This window comes from Neltuma alba, unplaced genomic scaffold, assembly GCF_004799145.2.
Source record: "Neltuma alba isolate B1F8T4 unplaced genomic scaffold, ASM479914v2 tig00012154_pilon, whole genome shotgun sequence".
Lineage (NCBI taxonomy): Eukaryota > Viridiplantae > Streptophyta > Magnoliopsida > Fabales > Fabaceae > Neltuma > Neltuma alba.
The window spans coordinates 482482-501622 of NW_021636702.1; the positions used below are offsets into that span (position 1 = coordinate 482482).

General features: G+C 35.2%; 3 protein-coding genes across 4 annotated transcripts; all 3 read right to left on the reverse strand.

Annotated features, from left to right (window-relative positions):
- Positions 1-1017: 1017 nt before the first annotated feature.
- Positions 1018-3019, reverse strand: LOC114723809 (scopoletin glucosyltransferase-like). The gene has a single exon (XM_028910049.1). It carries the CDS (start codon positions 2778-2780, stop codon positions 1335-1337), a length of 1446 nt encoding a protein of 481 aa, XP_028765882.1. The 5' UTR covers positions 2781-3019; the 3' UTR covers positions 1018-1334.
- A 1850-nt stretch (positions 3020-4869) lies between these two features.
- LOC114723805 (scopoletin glucosyltransferase) lies at positions 4870-6647 on the reverse strand. The gene has a single exon (XM_028910044.1). It carries the CDS (start codon positions 6578-6580, stop codon positions 5135-5137), a length of 1446 nt encoding a protein of 481 aa, XP_028765877.1. The 5' UTR covers positions 6581-6647; the 3' UTR covers positions 4870-5134.
- A 7650-nt stretch (positions 6648-14297) lies between these two features.
- On the reverse strand, positions 14298-18802 carry LOC114723814 (glycoprotein 3-alpha-L-fucosyltransferase A). 2 transcript variants are annotated; one of them, XM_028910054.1, is made up of 8 exons: positions 18764-18802; positions 18125-18532; positions 17227-17387; positions 16531-16772; positions 15786-15890; positions 15461-15617; positions 14981-15208; positions 14298-14659 (listed from the first exon to the last, which is right to left on the reverse strand). In XM_028910054.1, exons 1-8 carry the CDS (start codon positions 18770-18772, stop codon positions 14404-14406), a joined length of 1566 nt encoding a protein of 521 aa, XP_028765887.1. In that variant the 5' UTR covers positions 18773-18802; the 3' UTR covers positions 14298-14403. The 2 variants fall into 2 exon arrangements, with proteins under 2 accessions (XP_028765887.1, XP_028765886.1); XM_028910053.1 differs by lacking the exon at positions 18764-18802 and having other exon boundaries at positions 18125-18726.
- Between the last annotated feature and the right edge of the window lie 339 nt (positions 18803-19141).

The following is a 19141-nucleotide window of genomic DNA, read 5'->3' on the forward strand; positions in this document are numbered from 1 at the left end:
GAAAAATTGATAATAATTAATACAAAAGAATGAGTCTAAGTTTTATTCGTTAAATTATAGCCACTCACAATAGTTTTTTAAGAATGCATTATTTTATCATGATAAAAATGGAATTTTATGGATACCGTGTAAAAGCATCTTTTAAGTTGTGACATTCTCAAGATTCAATTCATGTAATGTAACCTTTTCTACAGTTCAATGAGTTATGCTTTTCTTAATTTTTACTAGCTTGGCATTCTTAGGTCTCGTTTGTTATAAAGCATTGAAAAGGAAAGATAGGAATTGAGATTACAATTAAAAAAAATTATTAAAAAATTATTTAGGATGCGTGATTGCTTGTCATATTAGATTAGAAACACCTATGAAGGTGAATTGAGTAATACCACTTCCTCTCATTTTATAGTAAAATTAAATTATTGTATTGATATTTATAGTATATACTAAATACTCTTTTAATAAATTTTTTCAATATCAATCCCAATCCCAATTTCTTATTTTTAATTCTTCGCTCAAATGTATTTTAATGTTTTCTTATTTTTGGTTACCATATCTTTTTATGTTGTTTTGTGTGCAATATGTCCGTCGAAATTGGGCATATTCAAAGAATTTGTTTCAGAGGATATGAAAATATTAGACACGTATGCTCACAACGTGTCAACATAAGGCTCAGCCGCTCAGGTTTGAAATCTTATCCAAATATAGCGGGTGGTATTGTAACTGGTACACCTAGCCGTTCACAATTTTCCTCCTTGTTCAACTCCACATCTCATTTGCTGTTTTAATGTCCATTCTCATTTCTTTGGGCTTTGGGTCATTCTATTTGGGGAAAAAAAAAATTAGAACAGTCTTTCCATAATAACAAGTAATTTACACGCGGCCAGTCTTTTATGTCTCTCTAGATTGCTCATAATGGGCTTAAGCCTAAGGCCCAGGTGGGTTAAGCTCCATGTCAAATACCGGCCCATCTTTCGAAAAAGAAATTAATATTTAATATTAAAAGATATACTCATCCGGTCCTTATCATAAATATCTTCCATCCAGTAATTCGGTCTAAAAAAGACAAAGACCCAAAAGGCCCCGGTCCACAGCGTGGGTTTGGCCAACACGCGATAAAACAATAAAGAAGCCAACCTACTGACTTACTGAGACAACGAAATATCACGACATTGTACGACAAACAAGATGCAAAGGACACGGCAACAAAAATTCACAATTACATTCGAATTTCATAGACACTGTAGAGAGTTTCGATACCGTCTGCTTGTTTCTCACAGAAAAGATGAGAAGTGAACAGAAAGAGATTCAGACACAAAAGTGAACACCACAAGTGCATTTTAATACTTGACTTCTTCAGGTGGGCGGCGACGGACGCTCAAGTCCTGGATAAGAGAATTTAAATCGGAATAGGATGAACCTCCTTCTTCCACTGCCTTTCTTGCTTTCAGAGCCAGCAACTTTGCTCTGTCCCTCAGTTCTTCTGCTTCTTCCCCTTCCATGACTCTCTTCACAGCTCTCTCTATGGCATCCCATTTCATACTATCTCCCGTCACTCTCACCCATTTTGTGACCCCTACAGGCACACCAATTTTAAGTACCTCAGTCACCAACTTCTCATTGTAAAATTGCTCTGCATACACAGGCCATGTCACCATTGGAACTCCTCCACACACTGATTCCATTGTTGAGTTCCAACCACAGTGGGTCACAAAAGCTCCGATTGCTTTGTGCTCAAGAATCTTCCCTTGTGGTGCCCATCCTCTTATGATCAGCCCTCTACCTTCCACTCTTTTCTCGTATCCTGCATCAGGCAGCCATCGTTCTTCTTGCTGTTGTTCGTCTTTCTTGGGTTTTCTCACGACCCAGATGAATTGTTGGCCTGAAGCTTCCATACCCATTGCGATTTGTCTGAGCTGGGATTCTGGGAAGTTCGTCACACTTCCAAAGCAGACGTAAACGACAGAGTTGGGTTTCTTCGCGTCAAGCCACTTGAAGCATTCGTGTTCCTGTGTTGCTGATTTTTCCTCTGTTTTCCGGTCGCGGAGAGAAAGCGGGCCGATATGCCAAGATTTTCTTCCGAGGACATTCCTGTAATGATCGGCATAGTCCTTCTCCAGTTCGTAGAAGCTGTTGACAACCACCCCGTAGCACGTAAGCTCCGCTTCCTTGGAAGCAAACAACAGTCTGCTCACTATGGTGTCTTCATTATATTTGAGAAAATCTGGCACCTGCGACCTCGTCATCGTGATTTCACCAGGAAGATTAGGAATGACGAATGGCTCTGAATCTGAAGAAACATGGTCGTGAGGCCTGTAGAGTCTGAGACATTCGGAAGCACACAAGGCGAAGAGACCAGTACCGTGAAACACGATGGCAGGAATCCCAAACTTGGCTGCAGAATCAGTGGCCCATGGGAAGAACATATCAGCGACGAGACAGTCAGGAAGGGACTGCTGCAACACTTGCTCCAGTGGCTCTTGAAGCAGAGTAGTGGCTTCGAAGAATGCGCGCATCAAATCTGGAGAAGGGATTGAGTTCATACTCTCGCAGCCTTGAGGGAAACCAACCTGCTCACAAGGGAAATCGATGGTTTGGATATGAATGGGAGAATTGAAGGATGGAAGTGATTCGGAAATAATAGGAGCGTTGAGAGGAGTGGTGACAATGGTGACCTTAACTCCTCTGGCTGCAAATAAATTGGCAATGCTAATGGCAGGAATTATGTGGCCATGGGCAAGGAAGGGAAAGAGGATTATGTGAAGAGGACGATTCTCAGAACCCATATTTTTCAGGGATGAAAGTTCAGATCTTGCAGGTGAAATTCAAGAGGACGAGTAAGAGGAATTTGTTTTTTTGTGTGCAGGCAGGCCCGATGATGTGCCCGTTTGCGGTGTTTGTCTCTTCAAATACTCATAAACAGGCGTGGCCTTGACCTTGACTACTGAGGCGCATTCCCCACGGAAATGCCAAGGAAGAATTTTGATGTGAGCTGCCAGAAATAAATGGCCATTACTCCCTCTGGGAGTAGGGCAGAAAGGTCTACCTTTCTGCCATGAACGTCGTTGCGTTTTATTCAATTGGATTCTTTCATTTCTTACGTGATTGTCCTCAGTTTTCATGAAGTCACTCCTAACTTTTTAATATTTTAGTCAAATTTTATCCTATTTCTCATTCTATCTTGTAATTATTTTTTAGATTAGTACTCCTTTTCAACAATCAGCGATGGTTATAATTCTTTTTTTCCACGTAATGTTAATGTTTGGTTTTCATGGATAGAAAATTTACATTAGAAGAAATTTTCCGATTTTGATCTAATAATGGTAGAGTGTATTTTAAAAGTAAATTTTATTGATAGAAAAATATTAAAAGAGTTAAATTAATTTAAATTAGAAAAAACATGATTTTTGTTATTAAAGTTGCCCCTTTTTACAAAGGATTTAAGTTTCGCAATTGGAGTTGAGAACCGTACAGTTTTTTTAGCCATCGAAATTATAGTAGTAACTTCTATTATATTAGCTGCGGTCCTCAATATAAGAGTTATGTGACTAATTTGAGTAAATTAAAAAAATTTATTAAGTTAGTTATTTTTAATAAATAGGTAGTGTCTTTCCTAAAATATTCTTATTAATTATATATATTAGTTAGAACTATTATTTGATGGAACATTTAACATGTGTAACTATTACAAAAATTATTTTTAAAAAAATAAATATGAGAAACAAAGTAGATTGAGGTTCTTATATTTAACAAATTAAAAATCAAACTATAAGAATAAGAGGTGGTATATAGTTACAATTATTGATATGGCGTCATATTGAGTGACAGTAATCATAATGATGATTTTGACTAAAGTTAATCATCAGTTAATAATTCATGAACTAATTCTTTATTAGAAAAAGTCGAAAAACTACGCGATCTCCATTCGCCTGAGTTTGATTACAGTTTTGAGAACAAAATCTCCATTGCTTTCTTTTTTTCTCAAAGCTGTACGTCCATCCTTCTTATGTATACTTTTCTAATCCTAGGAGGAAAAAAAATCTTTTTATACTATTTATTAGTCACGTTATTAAACTTTTCATATAAGCGTGAGATTTGACTACATTTATGATTGAATAGACTTTATACTCATGAGGTAAAATACATATTAATATGAGTAAAATTGAAAATTTATTAAAATTTGGTACATAATTAGTAAGATTTAAGATTTTTTTTTAGTTTTGATGAAAAATATTGAAAATGACTTATTAGGAGTAAATTACAATTTTTTAAGATAAGACCGACCTTTTTCATAAATTTCACTTTGTATTTGGCTGAAAATTTATTTTGTTCCGATTTTATCTCTAATTATAACTAAGCTATTATCTCTTATGCCTATCTCGTTCATTCTCTCTTATTTACTCTCTTAGCAGAAAAAGGTATATTTGAAAGAATATACCCTTCTTTGTATATTGCTCTGGTCTGAACCTCGCATGTTCACATTTTATCTGCCACTTCAGTTTGTCCTTGACAATTCCAATTTCTGCAACGGATATAGGAATTCTGGTGAATATCTTATCTTTAATATAAGATTTTGTTTGATTTTTATTTTAATCCTAAATATAACATCCTAATTCATTTTGTTTCTCATATTTATATATTTTTTTTCAAGATAATCTTTCCAACAATAGTAGTTCTAATCAATATAGTTGATTAATAAGGATATTTTAGAGAAAATAATACTTATTTATTACAAATAACTAATTTAACTTATTTTTTTAATCTTTTTAAATTAGTCAACTAATTTTAGGATCGAGCGTAGTATTAAATTTGTAGCTTTTGTAATATAATGAGGTTTATTTCATCAATGAAAAATGAACTTTTATTATGTAGGATGTGAAGGAATAATTCTATGGTGAAGATACTGGCCAACATAAACAACAAAGCATTGCGAAATTCAAGGGCAAAAGAGATGCAAAGTGCACACACTACAAAGTTTCCGTAAGGAGCATTGAAGCTGGCCCCGCTTATCTGCGTACCAAAACCTAAACCCAGTTCGCTACGAATACAAAGAAGAGCTGGGAAAGCAGCGATCTACTAGAATGGGAAGGGAAACAAAACAATGCCAAATAGAAACACTTCAACATTTGCATCTAACATTCTAATATTTGATTTCTTCAGGGGGACAGCGACGCCGGCTCAAGTCCTGAATTAGAGAATTCAAATCTGAGTAGGATGAACCGCCCTTTTCCACTGCCTTTCTTGCTTTCAGAGCCAGCAACTTTGCTCTGTTTCTGAGTTCCTCTGCTTCTTCCCCTTCCATCGCTCTCTTCACGGCTTTCTCTATAGCATCCCGTTTGATACTATCTCCCGTCACCCTCATCCATTTTGTAACTCCCACAGGTACACCAATTTTAAGTACCTCAGTGACCAATTTCTCATTGTAAAATTGCTCTGCAAACACAGGCCATGTCACCATTGGCACCCCCCCACACACTGATTCCAATGTTGAATTCCAACCACAGTGTGTCACAAACGCTCCGATTGCTTTGTGCTCAAGAATCTTCACTTGTGGTGCCCATCCTCTTATGATCAGGCCCCTACCTTCCAATCTTTCCTCGTATCCTTCATCAGGCAGCCATTGTTCTCCTTGCTGTTGTTCGCCTTTCTGGGGTTTTCTCACTACCCAGATGAATTGTTGGCCTGAAGCTTCTAGACCCATTGCGATTTCTCTGAGCTGGGATTCTGGGAAGTTCGTCACACTTCCAAAGCAGACGTAAACGACAGAGTTGGGTTTCTTCGCGTCAAGCCACTTGAAGCATTCGTGTTCCTGTGTTGCTGATTTTTCCTCTGTTTTCCGGTCGTGGAGAGAAAGCGGGCCGATATGCCAAGATTTTCTTCCGAGGACATTCCTGTAATGATCGGCATAGTCCTTCTCCAGTTCGTAGAAGCTGTTGACAACCACCCCATAGCTCGTAAGCTCCGCTTCCTTGGAAGCAAACAACAGTCTGCTCACTATGGTGTCTTCATTATATTTGAGAAAATCTGGCACCTGCGACCTCGTCATCGTGATTTCACCAGGAAGATTAGGAATAACAAATGGCTCTGAATCTGAAGAAACATGGTCGTAAGGCCTGTAGAGTCTGAGACATTCGGAAGCACACAAGGAGAAGAAACCAGTGCCGTGAAACAATATTGTAGGAATCCCAAACTTGGCTGCAGAATCAGTGGCCCATGGGAAGAACATATCAGCGACGAGACAGTCAGGAAGGGACTGCTGCAACACTTGCTCCAGTGGCTCTTGAAGCAGAGTAGTGGCCTCGAAGAATGTAAGGATCAAATCTGGGGAAGGGACTGAGTTCATATTCTCGCAGCCCCGAGGGAAACCAACCTGTTCACAAGGGAAATCGATGGTCTGGACTTTGATCAAAGTATTGAGAGATGGAAGTGATTTGGAAATAATAGGAGCGTTGAGTGGAGTGGTGATAATGGTGGCCTGAACCCCTCTTGCTGCAAATAATTTGGCCATGTCAATGGTAGGAATTACGTGGCCATGGGCAAGGAAGGGGAAGAGGAATATGTGGAGAGGGAGACTCTCAGAGCCCATGTTTTTGAAGGTGGACAAGTTCAGATTTTGCGGGTGAAACTCGAGAAGAAGAGGAACGGAGAATGATCGTGGGGTGCAGACAGGGCCGATGATGTGCACAGGCCTTCACTATTCGTCTCTTTAAGAAGCCGCGGCCTTCCCCTCCTTCTGTGTATTTTTAAACAATAAAAGTGAAAATGGTGAGCTTCTAGAATTGAATGGTCTCTACCGGTTCTGGGAGGGCAAAAAGGTGTTTGGATATCATGAATATAAATTTTTTATTCAATTGAACTCTTTTTACGTGCATCAAAAATATGTTAATAAAAAATTTATAAAACAAATAAATTGATTTGTAATTCAGCTTACATGTGTGCTTTTGATTTACTGAGTTTTGTAAAATTTTTATTTGGTTTAGAAAATGAACAGCATTGTGTCGGACTTACAAAAATACTCCCTAAGATTTTAAATACATGGTATTTTTCAGAACATTGTCTTGGTCCACAATATGATGTATCATGGAGCAATGAGATTTTTTTTACATGAAAAACATTTTCCTGGTGATGGGACTTTACCATTAAATTATTTAATGATTATTCGTCCAGTAATCATGTTTTGATTGGTTGGATTTATTAGCTTTATACTTAATGAAATTTAATTTTGTTTTTGATAGTAATGAAATTTAATTCTGCCTTTGATAGTAATGAAATTTAATTTTGGATTCATCAAGATAAAGACGAATGATTGGTTTTTTTGTTCTTTTCACGATTTACAAATATAACAGATTTTTTTCCTTAAAATACATGGCATAATTGGAAGTGTGTTATATTTAAGATAAGGAAGAGAGAGTATTAAAATTCATCTTACTAAGCACCATGACGTGATGGCAAAAGGATTCCATTTCTGTAACCAAAAAAAGGATTCCATTTTGGTTCAGTTGAGTTGAGAACTTTGGTGCTTGAATCTTGTAATGTCTATGGCAGATCGCCTGCCCTTCATCAAGTTTGGCTTATCTCGCCCGGGAAGCCACTTAGAACATATTTTCTGTAATCCCATATATAAGACATAAATAACAGAATTATACAAATAAAAAATTAATTAAAATTGATTCTAAACAGTAAATGCATAAAAAATATTTTTTAATATATTATTATTTATGGAGAGGATGATTAAGAGGGAAAATGAGTGGAAAAAATGATAAAGAATAAGAAGTGCGAAAAATGAGGGGAAGTCTTCTAAAAGAGAGAAAATAAAAGCAAAAACATGCAATGAAAAGGGGTTAAAATGAAAAAAATAAATGGAATTTTAAGCACATCCGAGCATCTAATTGTATCCTCAGCAGCTATATACACGACAATGTTTCATGTTGTCCCTGACGTGGGGCTATTACAACAACCCCAAGGCGCTTTGGTTAATGCGTTCAGCAAACCCAAACTAGAAAGAGTTATTTAGTTTGCATTCCAATCACTTATAAATACTTTTATGTAAATTAAGATAAAACTCTTCTTATATACTCACTTCAACAAATAACGATCGATTGAAAAACTACTTATAAGTTATTTCAAACTGGTCTTAAAAATATATTTGCTATAGGAGAAATAAATGGGAGAAAATATTTTAATGAGTTTAATTTTAAAAAAATTAAAAAGTGAGGTGAATAAAAATTTAAAATTAATTTTTTTATTTTACATTTTTTTATCAAAATTTCATAAGCTCATTTTTCAAAATTTTTAAATCCAACTTATTAATTTTCTTTCCTTCAATTCTATCACACCAAACATAAACTTGGTGTCTATTGTTGGAATAAGATTGTAATCTCATTGAAAAAAAAAACAAAAAAGACTCCATTATTAGAAGTCATAGTGACTGGTTAACTGCTACTTCCTCCGTTTCTTATTATAAGAGACGAATAACCGAATTACGTTAATTAAAAAAACAGTTAAAATTAGTTAAGAACAATTAATATATAAAAAGTATATTTTTTTTTTCAAAAATGCCCTCATTAATAAGGAGAGAGAGCATGAGAGAGAACAATGGTAAATTATTGAAAGAAAGAGAAGTGGGAAGGAGAGAGAGTGTGAGTTGGAGGCAATAAATATGGGTAAAATAGAAAATTAACACAAAAAAATAGAGACAACTTTTAAATATCTCTTATATATAGGAACATGCCATAAACATCAAATGTCTCTTATAATAAAGAACGGAGGGAGTAGTAAGTAGGGGATAGCTTTGAGGCCCTTGTCCCGAGAACACACATGACGTGTCTCATGGACTATCTGGGGATCACATTCAATGATATGTGGACTTGTTTGTGACAGCCGACGAGTGGGAATTAGGGTTTAAGTTCAAGAAATAATGGGTGTGCCCCGTTCACTCGCAACTGCGGCTATGAAACTCGGCTTAGCTGCGTCACCCGCCAGCGATTGGAGCATGTATGTTGAATACAGTTATTCTACTGATTTTAAATATAAGATTTATTTTATAATGTATATAAAGATTTTATATTTAGGATTGAAGGAGTATTAAATCCGAATATAGTATGTGGACAAAAATTTTTCCATCAATTCTATAAACTATTCCCTCAACTTTAAACAATAAATTATAAATTTAAAAGATAACGTAAAATAATATTTTATATTTAAAATTAAATTTAACTGTCGGCTGGTTCTTCTATTAATAAGAGATAGTTTTGCACATCCCCATCTATAATATTGGTCATTTTCTTTCACCTTGCGTGTATCCAAAATATAAATTCAGTTCGGTAATATCTACGATATTTAATATTATTTTGTAATCTGTCATTCTGTACAATTAATGAGCCAAGTTTCATTTAATAACATTTAACTTGCGATAAGTATCGATTCGGAAAAGAACATGGAATTTATGCATTGAAAGCAAATCAGCAAGATTATATCACTTAAAAACATATAAAAATATCATTTTTAAATCTGTGACTGACTCAGCCTAATTTTTTTTTCCCTCTAGTCTATGGGAATAAAAATTTATTTTTAACAAGGAATAATGGTTTTTACTATGTCACGCGGGGCAAAATGGTTTGTCCTTAGGGTAACATGAAGATGACTCTTTAAATTTGGCATACTCCATCAATAACTGTGTATAGTTACAGGTTTAATTTTAGATTATAAAATGCGTTACAAAAAATGTAATCAGGAATTTATAGTTAAATCAGGAATTTAATGATATATTGACTTGCATGAGCGTAACACATGAATGTGAATTAGTGAAGAGGAATAGTGTCCGATGAATGCTCAAATATAACGATACTCCAAAGCTCGTGGGTTGAAAATTGAAATTATATGAGGTGGAGGGTTCTTATTGGACAGAGTTGACATGATTTGGCACGCTGGGAGTACCTAAAAATTTCTCTGACTCAGCCTGCATTCCTTGCCAATTAAAGTTAAAAGCCGACCACTCCAATTAATTATTTGTGTTGAATAGAACTGAATCTAATCCCAACCATTTTTTTTAGACTAAATACACGTTTGATCTGTAAGATTTTAGTTTGGTCTTTTAATTTTAAAAAGTATACTTTTAGTCATTTAATCTGAAAATTGTTAGTTTTAAATGATATTTTTTGTAACAGTTATGATTATTTTGAATATTAAACTTAATATGTTAGTATTTAGTAATATTTTATCAGCATTCAAGAGCTCAATATCATTATTTTTTGTTAACAGTTTTAGAGTTAGAAGACTAAAAGTTTACTTTTTAAAATTAAGGGACTAAAATGAAACATTATGTAAAGTTAAAAGATTAAAAGTATACTTTAGCTTTTTTTTTTTAACTACAATTTAGATATATATACACGCATACAAAGATATTAATATTAGGTTTGAATAAAAAACCTCATCCAGCTATGGCGGGCAATGCCGTCACTAGTGGCTATATATTTCACTATTGAAAATCACAACTCCAATAATGAGGACTCTTAGCCATGGAGATGTTGGGAGAGAAACAAAACTATAATCTTAAAAATGATTTTATCATGGGAGAAAAATTTTATCTCGACTAATATAAAAATACTTCTTCTTCTTTTTTTTTTTTGGCAAACCAAATACCTCCATAGTCTCTTTTACTAATATTAACATTCATGGATTTATGCTATGTTGTAGGAGGACACAAAAACAAGCACAGCAAGTTTCAACACAATGACATGTTAAGTTGTTATGAAATTTTTTAATAATTACTCTTCTGGTCTTTAATATAAGACTTATTTAACTAATTTGATTAGATTAAGGAAGTTAGATAAGTTAGTTAATTATAAGAAATGTGACATATTTTTCTTAAAACACTATAATTATTTCTCTTAATACCCCTCTTTCTTTTCTACTTTGATTATGGTTGAGGGAGTATCTATAAGAGTAATTTAGAGAAAATTGATACATATAAGAAATAGATCTTATATTTAGGATCAAATCCAATTCAATAATTAAGTCATATATTAAGAACAAGAGGAGTATCTTACAATAAATCAGCAATCACATATAAATTGATAACTCATCTAGAAGAACCGCGCACAAAACAAGTGGGCGTAGACTACGTGGACGCGATCAATTTCATATGAGTTGGACAGAGTGACGATAAAGATGACCCTTTACGTCAGGAACTGATGGAGAGATACCTCTTTTTTGTTTCTGATACCAACTCCACAAACTTGTTCAAATTAAACTATTATCTGAGTTTAATAAAAAATATTTTTAATATATAAATTAGAATTCTATATATTTTATTTACAAATATGTATGTATATAAATGTGTGTGTGTGTAAATATAGTTTTTCACCTTTTCCTACTCCGCTCGGTGAATACAGACGCAGTGGTACAGCAAACTAAGGAGAGCTTCTAGAAGAAGAATCGATTTATTCAATCTATGGTCCAATCTCGAAGAAATTGGGACCCCTCCTTTTTGACAAATATCGCCACTTGAGATTTCATGTCCCCCGCCGCTCTTTTGCCTGAGTTCTACCTTCTATTATTGAATACTTCTGCCTACCTCATTTTATTATTTTCCTTTTTTTTGTTTTTTGAAAAAAATCAGTAAAAAGTATGTAAACATTTTATTGGCTAAAAAGACATGAATTCAAGCATGTTTAATTATTTTCAACAGGTGTAACTTTTCTTCAAATGATTTCTGTCTTAACATTATTAAAGAAATGTTGTATATAGCTGAAAACAAAAGTTCCACTGGTAAGGATAGTTACATCTACTCAAATTTAAGCACTTTTAGCTAATAAAATTTTTAAAGGGATACTTCTTTTTTTTTTTTTTTAAAATCAAACTTCCCTTTTTAAAGAGCAAATTTGCTTTTTTTTTTTTTTATAATTTAAATAAGCTGTGGTTGGTATCTTTTTATCTACGTGATATTTTTCTAAAAATTTTAAGAAGATTGCAATATAGTTACTATAGTAATGTTTTAATCATCTTTAATTGTTATTTGAACAATTTGACTAAAACTGAATGCCAATTTTGCTTTAAGAGCTAACCCAACCTGAGCGCTATATAGAATTGCCCCAAGTCCCCACGTCTCCCATTAAAACTGATGCTCCTATTACAACTTGACAAACGGATTACAAGCGCATCCTTTTCCTTTACCCACCCCCCCTCAAAAAAAAAATCACACACACACACACACACAAATTTAACTTGGGATGTTGATTCATAATCTCATCCAAAATCTTCTTTTCGTTTTGGGTTATAACAAATTATTGGATTCTTTTTATAATTTGAATGTCAATGATTCAAAAATATTGCACCAATCAAAAGTTTATAGTGCGAATTACTCTTTTGGACAAAGTTCTCATTTAACACTTATGATCGTTCAACTAATGCTAAATGTTGGTCCAACATTTTCATGGGGTGACATTACCCAATGTTTGAAACTTTTGGGAGAATATTGTGTTAATTGGAAGTTAAAGATACTAGTTACACCCATAAAAAATACTTTCAAGACAAGCTTGCCATTTAACCCCTTTATTTAACATCAAGCTTCAAGATTGAAACTTTGGTACTTTTAAGGTAAAATTAAGTGATGAAAGATCATCAAATATTTAATTTACTAAATAATTTTGTCATTAAAATGTCATGACAACATTATGCAATTTTTAAAGAAAAAAATTATTAAATGATATCTTTGTCTTTGTCTAACAGTTTACAAAAACTCTCCTAAGAAAATACTAACACCGATCCTAGTTATATAATCATATAATTATGATTAAAACTAGTATAACGATATGGGAAGTCTACTTTTTGGTCTCCGGATTGAGCACAGCGGCAGATGAGATAATTGCAACCGCTCATTTAATGGCGATCTTCTCTAGAAGAAACAGTAACGAGACCCGCAGGCAAATGGATTCCTTCGTAAGCGAGTTAGGTCAAACTTGATATTGATAATTCAGCTGACTAATGAGGAGAGGCCACTCAGCGACCTGATTCGTGAAAACCCTAGAAAATGGATTACTGAGTTTACCACAAGGCTTCTAGCTTATCCTCTTGCGTTGTTGAAATCTTAATACACTTACTAGAACAAGCAGGGCTTCTTGAGAAGAAGTAAAGCAAAATACCAAAAAAAGAAGGAAAAAAAAAATCTAAACCCACAACTTCTGGCAGTGGAATGCAGACAATAATTGAGTCCTTGGCCAACTAAGGTGCAGAAATCAAAACAGTGGCTAGCACTATCAATGGCAACGCAAAGCCAACTACTGAATGAGATAATTGAAATCAGAGTGAGATGATCCTCCAAGTTCAATGGCCTTAGCTTTCCTGCCTTCTGTTTCTTCTCCTTTCATTAGAACAGTCTTCTTTATGGTATCGCCGTCGAAATGGTGGCCTGAAGCTTCAAGACCCTTCACTATTTCAGCGAACTCAGATTCTAGCAAGTTTATTTGTTGCAGTTCCTATTCGTAAACAAAAGTTGGGTTTCTTCGTGTCAAGCCACTTCAAGTGTTCGTGCTTGTTACGTGCCATGCTTGGCTTGTAAAAGCGATATTTGTATTTTTACGCACCTTACCAATTTCGAGTTAGAACTTTGTAGCGACTGCGGGAAATTTATCATGGTTAAGTTTCTTGTCGTACTGTTACTACTAATTTAATCTTATTAGGATACTTATTAGCATACATCTCAATTATGTATTTTTGTGATTTCCCAATTCTAGTTACTTTTCAAATTTAAGGAAAATGTCAATTCGTCAGTTACTGGACGGGTAGATGAATATGTTAAAATGGATTTTAGAATCATGTAACGGAATACGTGGAGGGAAAGGAGTTTCAGAACCATTGCATATTAGGGAGGGAAGCTAGCTGAGATTTTACACGCAAATAAATAAACACAAGGCTTTCCCATAGATTAAAAATGAGTGACAAGTGTGTGTGTGTGTGGGGGGGGGGTTAATTTTAAAATAAATAACAGAGAGAGATAAAAATACTTGTAACTAGTTGGATCTATGTCCAAATTTGCTGTCTATCCCCACGTCTCATCCATAACATCCAATTAAAATTTGGATGTGGTCTAGATCAAATTATTTTATTTTTTGTATTTTTAAATTTAAATATTTATTTTACAAGTTGATAGTTATATAAGATTGATATAATTTTGTATTCTCCAATCTCCATAAAACAATCATTAAAATATGATTAAAAAAAGTTTTGAATCATCCTAATATTATCTGAATGCTCCCGATATCTACAGAAATAAGCAAAAAAAATGCACGGGATCCAGTTTCCTGTCACGGGAGAGAGGAATTACATTCATTATCCTGCAAAACTTTTCCAGTAAAGTCGCTGTGTTTGATATTTACATAAACTGGAAAAACAATATGACTTAAGCATAGGCTAAACAAATATGACTTCAAACTTCGCACAAGGATTGCTTTCCAGGTAATTCCTGAAATCATCGTCCCCTTTAAAACTGAAGGTATAAAGAGCTTGTCTCTGGGTCATGCCAAGGGGGTATATTCTGTAAATTTTTAGTTCATTGCTTCCTCTTATGCTTTCAGGTCTCTCGGACCTCCAAAGGGGTACATGATTCAGGGATGTGAACTTTGAAAAAACAGCAGACTTCAAAGCCTCCAGAGTCAAGTGGCCAGACCTGCCCATTGGTGTCAGTGATGAGTCTTCATCATGTTAATCTCATAATGTCCTTATTGATAAACCTAAACATACAAGAATAAGATATTGGAGGAGGCCTAAAACATTACTCTTTCCCAAGTAGACTGAAATCTGAATGAATGTAAGAAAACCTAATGATATTCCCTTTTTCTTTATAGAGGCATCCCTGCTGTTTGTTATTTTGATTAGCAACCAAGAGATACTGTCAAGTCTATCTGAAAGTCTTTGAACCGTAGCATAACTAACGGAAATTTGCATAAAACATAGCATGAAAAAATCAGTGCTGGAAAAAGTAGTATACCTCAGGTAAATAGATTCCATCTGAAACCTTCCTCTTTCTCTCACATATATGTGATAAACTGTTTCTGAGCCTCTCGTGCACCTGCAAGGGCGTTTCTTAAAGCCAGCGCTCTTTTCTTCCTTTTCTCTAATCACTGAAGCCAAGTGAATGCAAAGGCGGCAAGATGAATGCACCACTGCCATATCCAATAGTGCCTTGAAAGAATCAGATGGGCCCTCGTACTTCCACCTAGTCAATAAATATCTCAGCGTGTACCCAAATGGTATTTACCAATTGAAGATATAATAAATGCAGCATGAAATCATCTTTTAAAACTAGATCTGACTTTTACAGTCCAATTTTGCCATCAAATCCATTAGAATTAAGTCCGGGACAATGGCAATCATTCCTCGGGAAGAACTCTTTTCATCTCTGGAGGGGGTTGGGCCATTGACTCAAGAAATCTCTTCTCATTTTTCACGGCGTGAAATTATAATTTACCTCAAATATTGACTATATGCTTGAGGATTTTCTGCTAGCATCTTCATGGTCTTAGCAACTGAACCAACATCTTTGAGCTGTCTTATATGTAAAAAGGAACCAGAGGAAGGAGCAAAATCTTGAATATTTGGAGCACCAACAACCACAGGGACAGATCCTGTCATGAAAGAGACAATTCTGACATTTGATGGAACTAATTGGGCCAAACAACAGAAGGAGAAAAACATATGGGATGCATCGGCCATGAGTTCTGAGGTTCATAAGGTTATATCTGTTTTCCCTAGACATTGTAATATAAAGAAGGGAAGATAATCAATTTTCATACCAGCGACCAGGGATTGAAAGAATTTTTCAGTCACGTAATCCTCCACATTGGAATTCTCAAATGCTAAGCTAAATTTGTAGCGCTTCAGAGCTTCCACTTTGTCCACTGTGAAAAAATAAAACAATAATCATGAACAGTAGTAAATGTATATATGCACACATGAAAAGTAAGCTGGGGCAAGAAGTTTTCATTAAGTGACAAAAGATTACTACTAAATTAACTGATTCTTACAATAAAAGTTTCACAACCTTGCTCCGGATGCTGGCCTAACAACTTACATATCAAGTTTAGACGTTTCTCAAGAGTAAAATAAATAATGATATCAGATAGACCAATGTCGGAGACCTCTTTTTATTTGATAGCATCCCAGCATAGTGGAGCCGTGGAATATGTTCTCAGTCTGCGTACAAATAAGTCCGTGTACACTCTCAAGCACATTTAAGCTTAGGCTATAGTCTTTTAATCCTTAAATTTATCAAATGACTTGCCTGTCTCAGTTTTTCAAAGAACCTATACAGAAGATCATCAACTATCGAAGTAGAATTTCTCATCAAATATGGAGTCATCATCTAAAAGGTAGAAGGAACCAAGGATGCGATTCAAATTTAAGAAACACTTTGACAGGGTCAGCATAGAAAAGGGGGTAGCATTTGTCATGTTAAGAAGATTATCATTTGTCACAAGAGGTTCCAAAAGATAATAATGAGCATTTATTCTTAATCAATTAAAACTCCTAGTAATATACCTCTTTCATCACGATTCCTATGGCAACCACCATAAGAATCAATCTTGATGTTCATTTTTTCAAGTGCCTCAAGAGCTTCCAACCGAAAATTTGGGGCACCACAATTGGAAATGAATGCTGCTGCAAGAGCACTTTCATTTTTTGGCTGTACTGGTGCCATGATGTCATACTCAGCCCACGAAAAATACCCAACTGGAACATCAGATGACAGACTGGTAGTCATTACAATGTCATATCCCCTCCTAGTACACAAGGACACTAATATTAGTTTTGACGTTAACCAATTTTCCTCTTTAGGAAATATTCCCTTAGTTGGAATGAATATTGGCAATTAACAAGATAGGTGGACCCTGTGCTTTGCGTGGAATTTAAGGTAAGTTGCATTGTTTTCACCTATAAAAAATGCAACTTTGTACACCCAAAAAAAAAAAAAGAAGCAACTTTCTATGTTTTTTTTTTTTTTTAATTTATATTGATCAAAAGGCTCTATGGCATTAGCCTTATCATCTAGGTTGAGATTACACTTACAAGGTCCACCACGTTAGGGCATTAAACAAGGTAAATTTTTCCTATTACTATACTTTTCCAAGGAAAGACCACACAACACCCTGACACAAAATCATCAAATGAAGCAATATATACGGCAATGATTGGTCCAATCTAAGGAATTTATGCTTTATCATAGTGCTTACCCACCGTCGTGCCACTGCAATATCATTGTCTTGAAAATATACAGTTGATTCCATGGATCGTCGAATATGAGCTATTCCATCTCGTCTAGGGGAACCAAACGAAGCATCAGGAACCCTGCCTTCATCTGAACCAAACTTGCATCCCAAAGAACACGATATCTGATCCTGAATTAGGACAGTACAAAAACTTTAGGCGGAAACATTAACAATAAAAAGAATACAAAGAGGATCACATGGCAATTCGTCAGTCATCACCAGACAAACATCGTAGGCACAAGACCTTAACAAGCATTTATCAACAATTATTATTCGAATTGGAATAAAAGGATCTGGCATAAATATATAACAATGCCGCGTCTGCAGAAATTACTCAGAGTCACAAAAATCAAAGTCACTACTGTGAAATGGAAGGAATCATCCGTAGAGCGACCAACTGTTCACATGGTTCAAGACCCTAAACTTCAATCCAAAATTCTCTAACTAGTTGGAAAAGACAAATAATAATGAAATTATAAGAAAATTTATTTGGCGGGACATCCTGGCTCACATTTTTTTAATTAAATTTTTTACCCGTCGACACCATTCCAGTTAAGAATTAAAGATCAGCTACTGTATCATAGATTGCATGACATTCTGCTCCACTTCATCATAAAGTTCATAACTTCCAACTTATAATTAATGACCTCTAAGTACATCTCAAACTTGTAGTTTGTTGCTCGCCTATTCATAATAAAAAAAAGCTCGGATGGCATAATAATAGCGGAAATCCCAGGTTATAATGCATCATCCTAGTTATCCTAACTTGTCAGTAGCCAGCCCTTCTTCAAAGGAAAAGGCAAAAACATCAATAGATATTCGGAAAATCATGAAAGAGGGAGAGGGAGGGAGATAGTGAACAAAACCTGCACAGCTCCAACAACCAAAATGGGTTCTGTCGTAAAATTCCTTGAATATGTCACCGCATCCTCCCTCTCCAACCATTCTTCACAGCTCTCAGATTCTGAATTACTATCACCACCCAATATATCAAACGCAAAATCATCGAATGTCGCTTCTTCACGAGACCCATAGAACAAGTCCGCAACGGTATCGACCATAGCAGCGTTCTTGGCCACATCAAGCCTACTCAAGAAGGCGATCTCTGCAATGACCACGAAAATTGCAAACAGAGGCATCCAATTACCCCATTTCCTCCTGGGAACCGCTGTTGTCGAAACCGGCAAGCCTTCATGGGTCGCCTCCGTTCTCAAGCCTCTAGAATTCGTCACGAGACCCATCATTATCATATAATTTTCCCTCCAAATTCCAACCTGCAAAGGGGAGAGAAAGAAGAACAAATTATGGGGAAACAAAAGCCAGACGGTATTGAAATCAGCACCATGATACATAGAGCTCCGAACAAGCATTAAATGACGATGAGCATTTTAGAATTATAGAAATAACAAAAGAAAAAAATGAGGCCGAGAAAGCAGGGTGCAAACTTCATCGTAAAGCAGCCTCGGGCGTGCTCCTCGGAGGGGAAAAATTGAGATTCATCGTACCTTGGTCATTTTATGCGACTTCCAAAGTCCACTTCCATTGCTCTAGTTAATGAATATTCGGAGACTGGGGGGATTGGTAGTTTGCATCTCCAATTTATGAATTTTTTTAATTAACAGGTTTAGTTAATGCCTATGAATGGTAACCTTACTTTATTTTATTTATGAATATCATTTTGTTGTGATTAAAAAAAAGATTTATTAACAGGCTATGCTTCTTTGACATTATCAAATGCAGTAATTTACTTGATCGCTTTCCAACTCTTGATGGGCTCCCGGCCGTAGTGATGACGAGAAATCTTAAGAAATGGAATGATACTTGGATAGCTCCTATCCAGGAAACTGATGATGGTGTCTTCGTTCATTGGCATTTTGTTAATA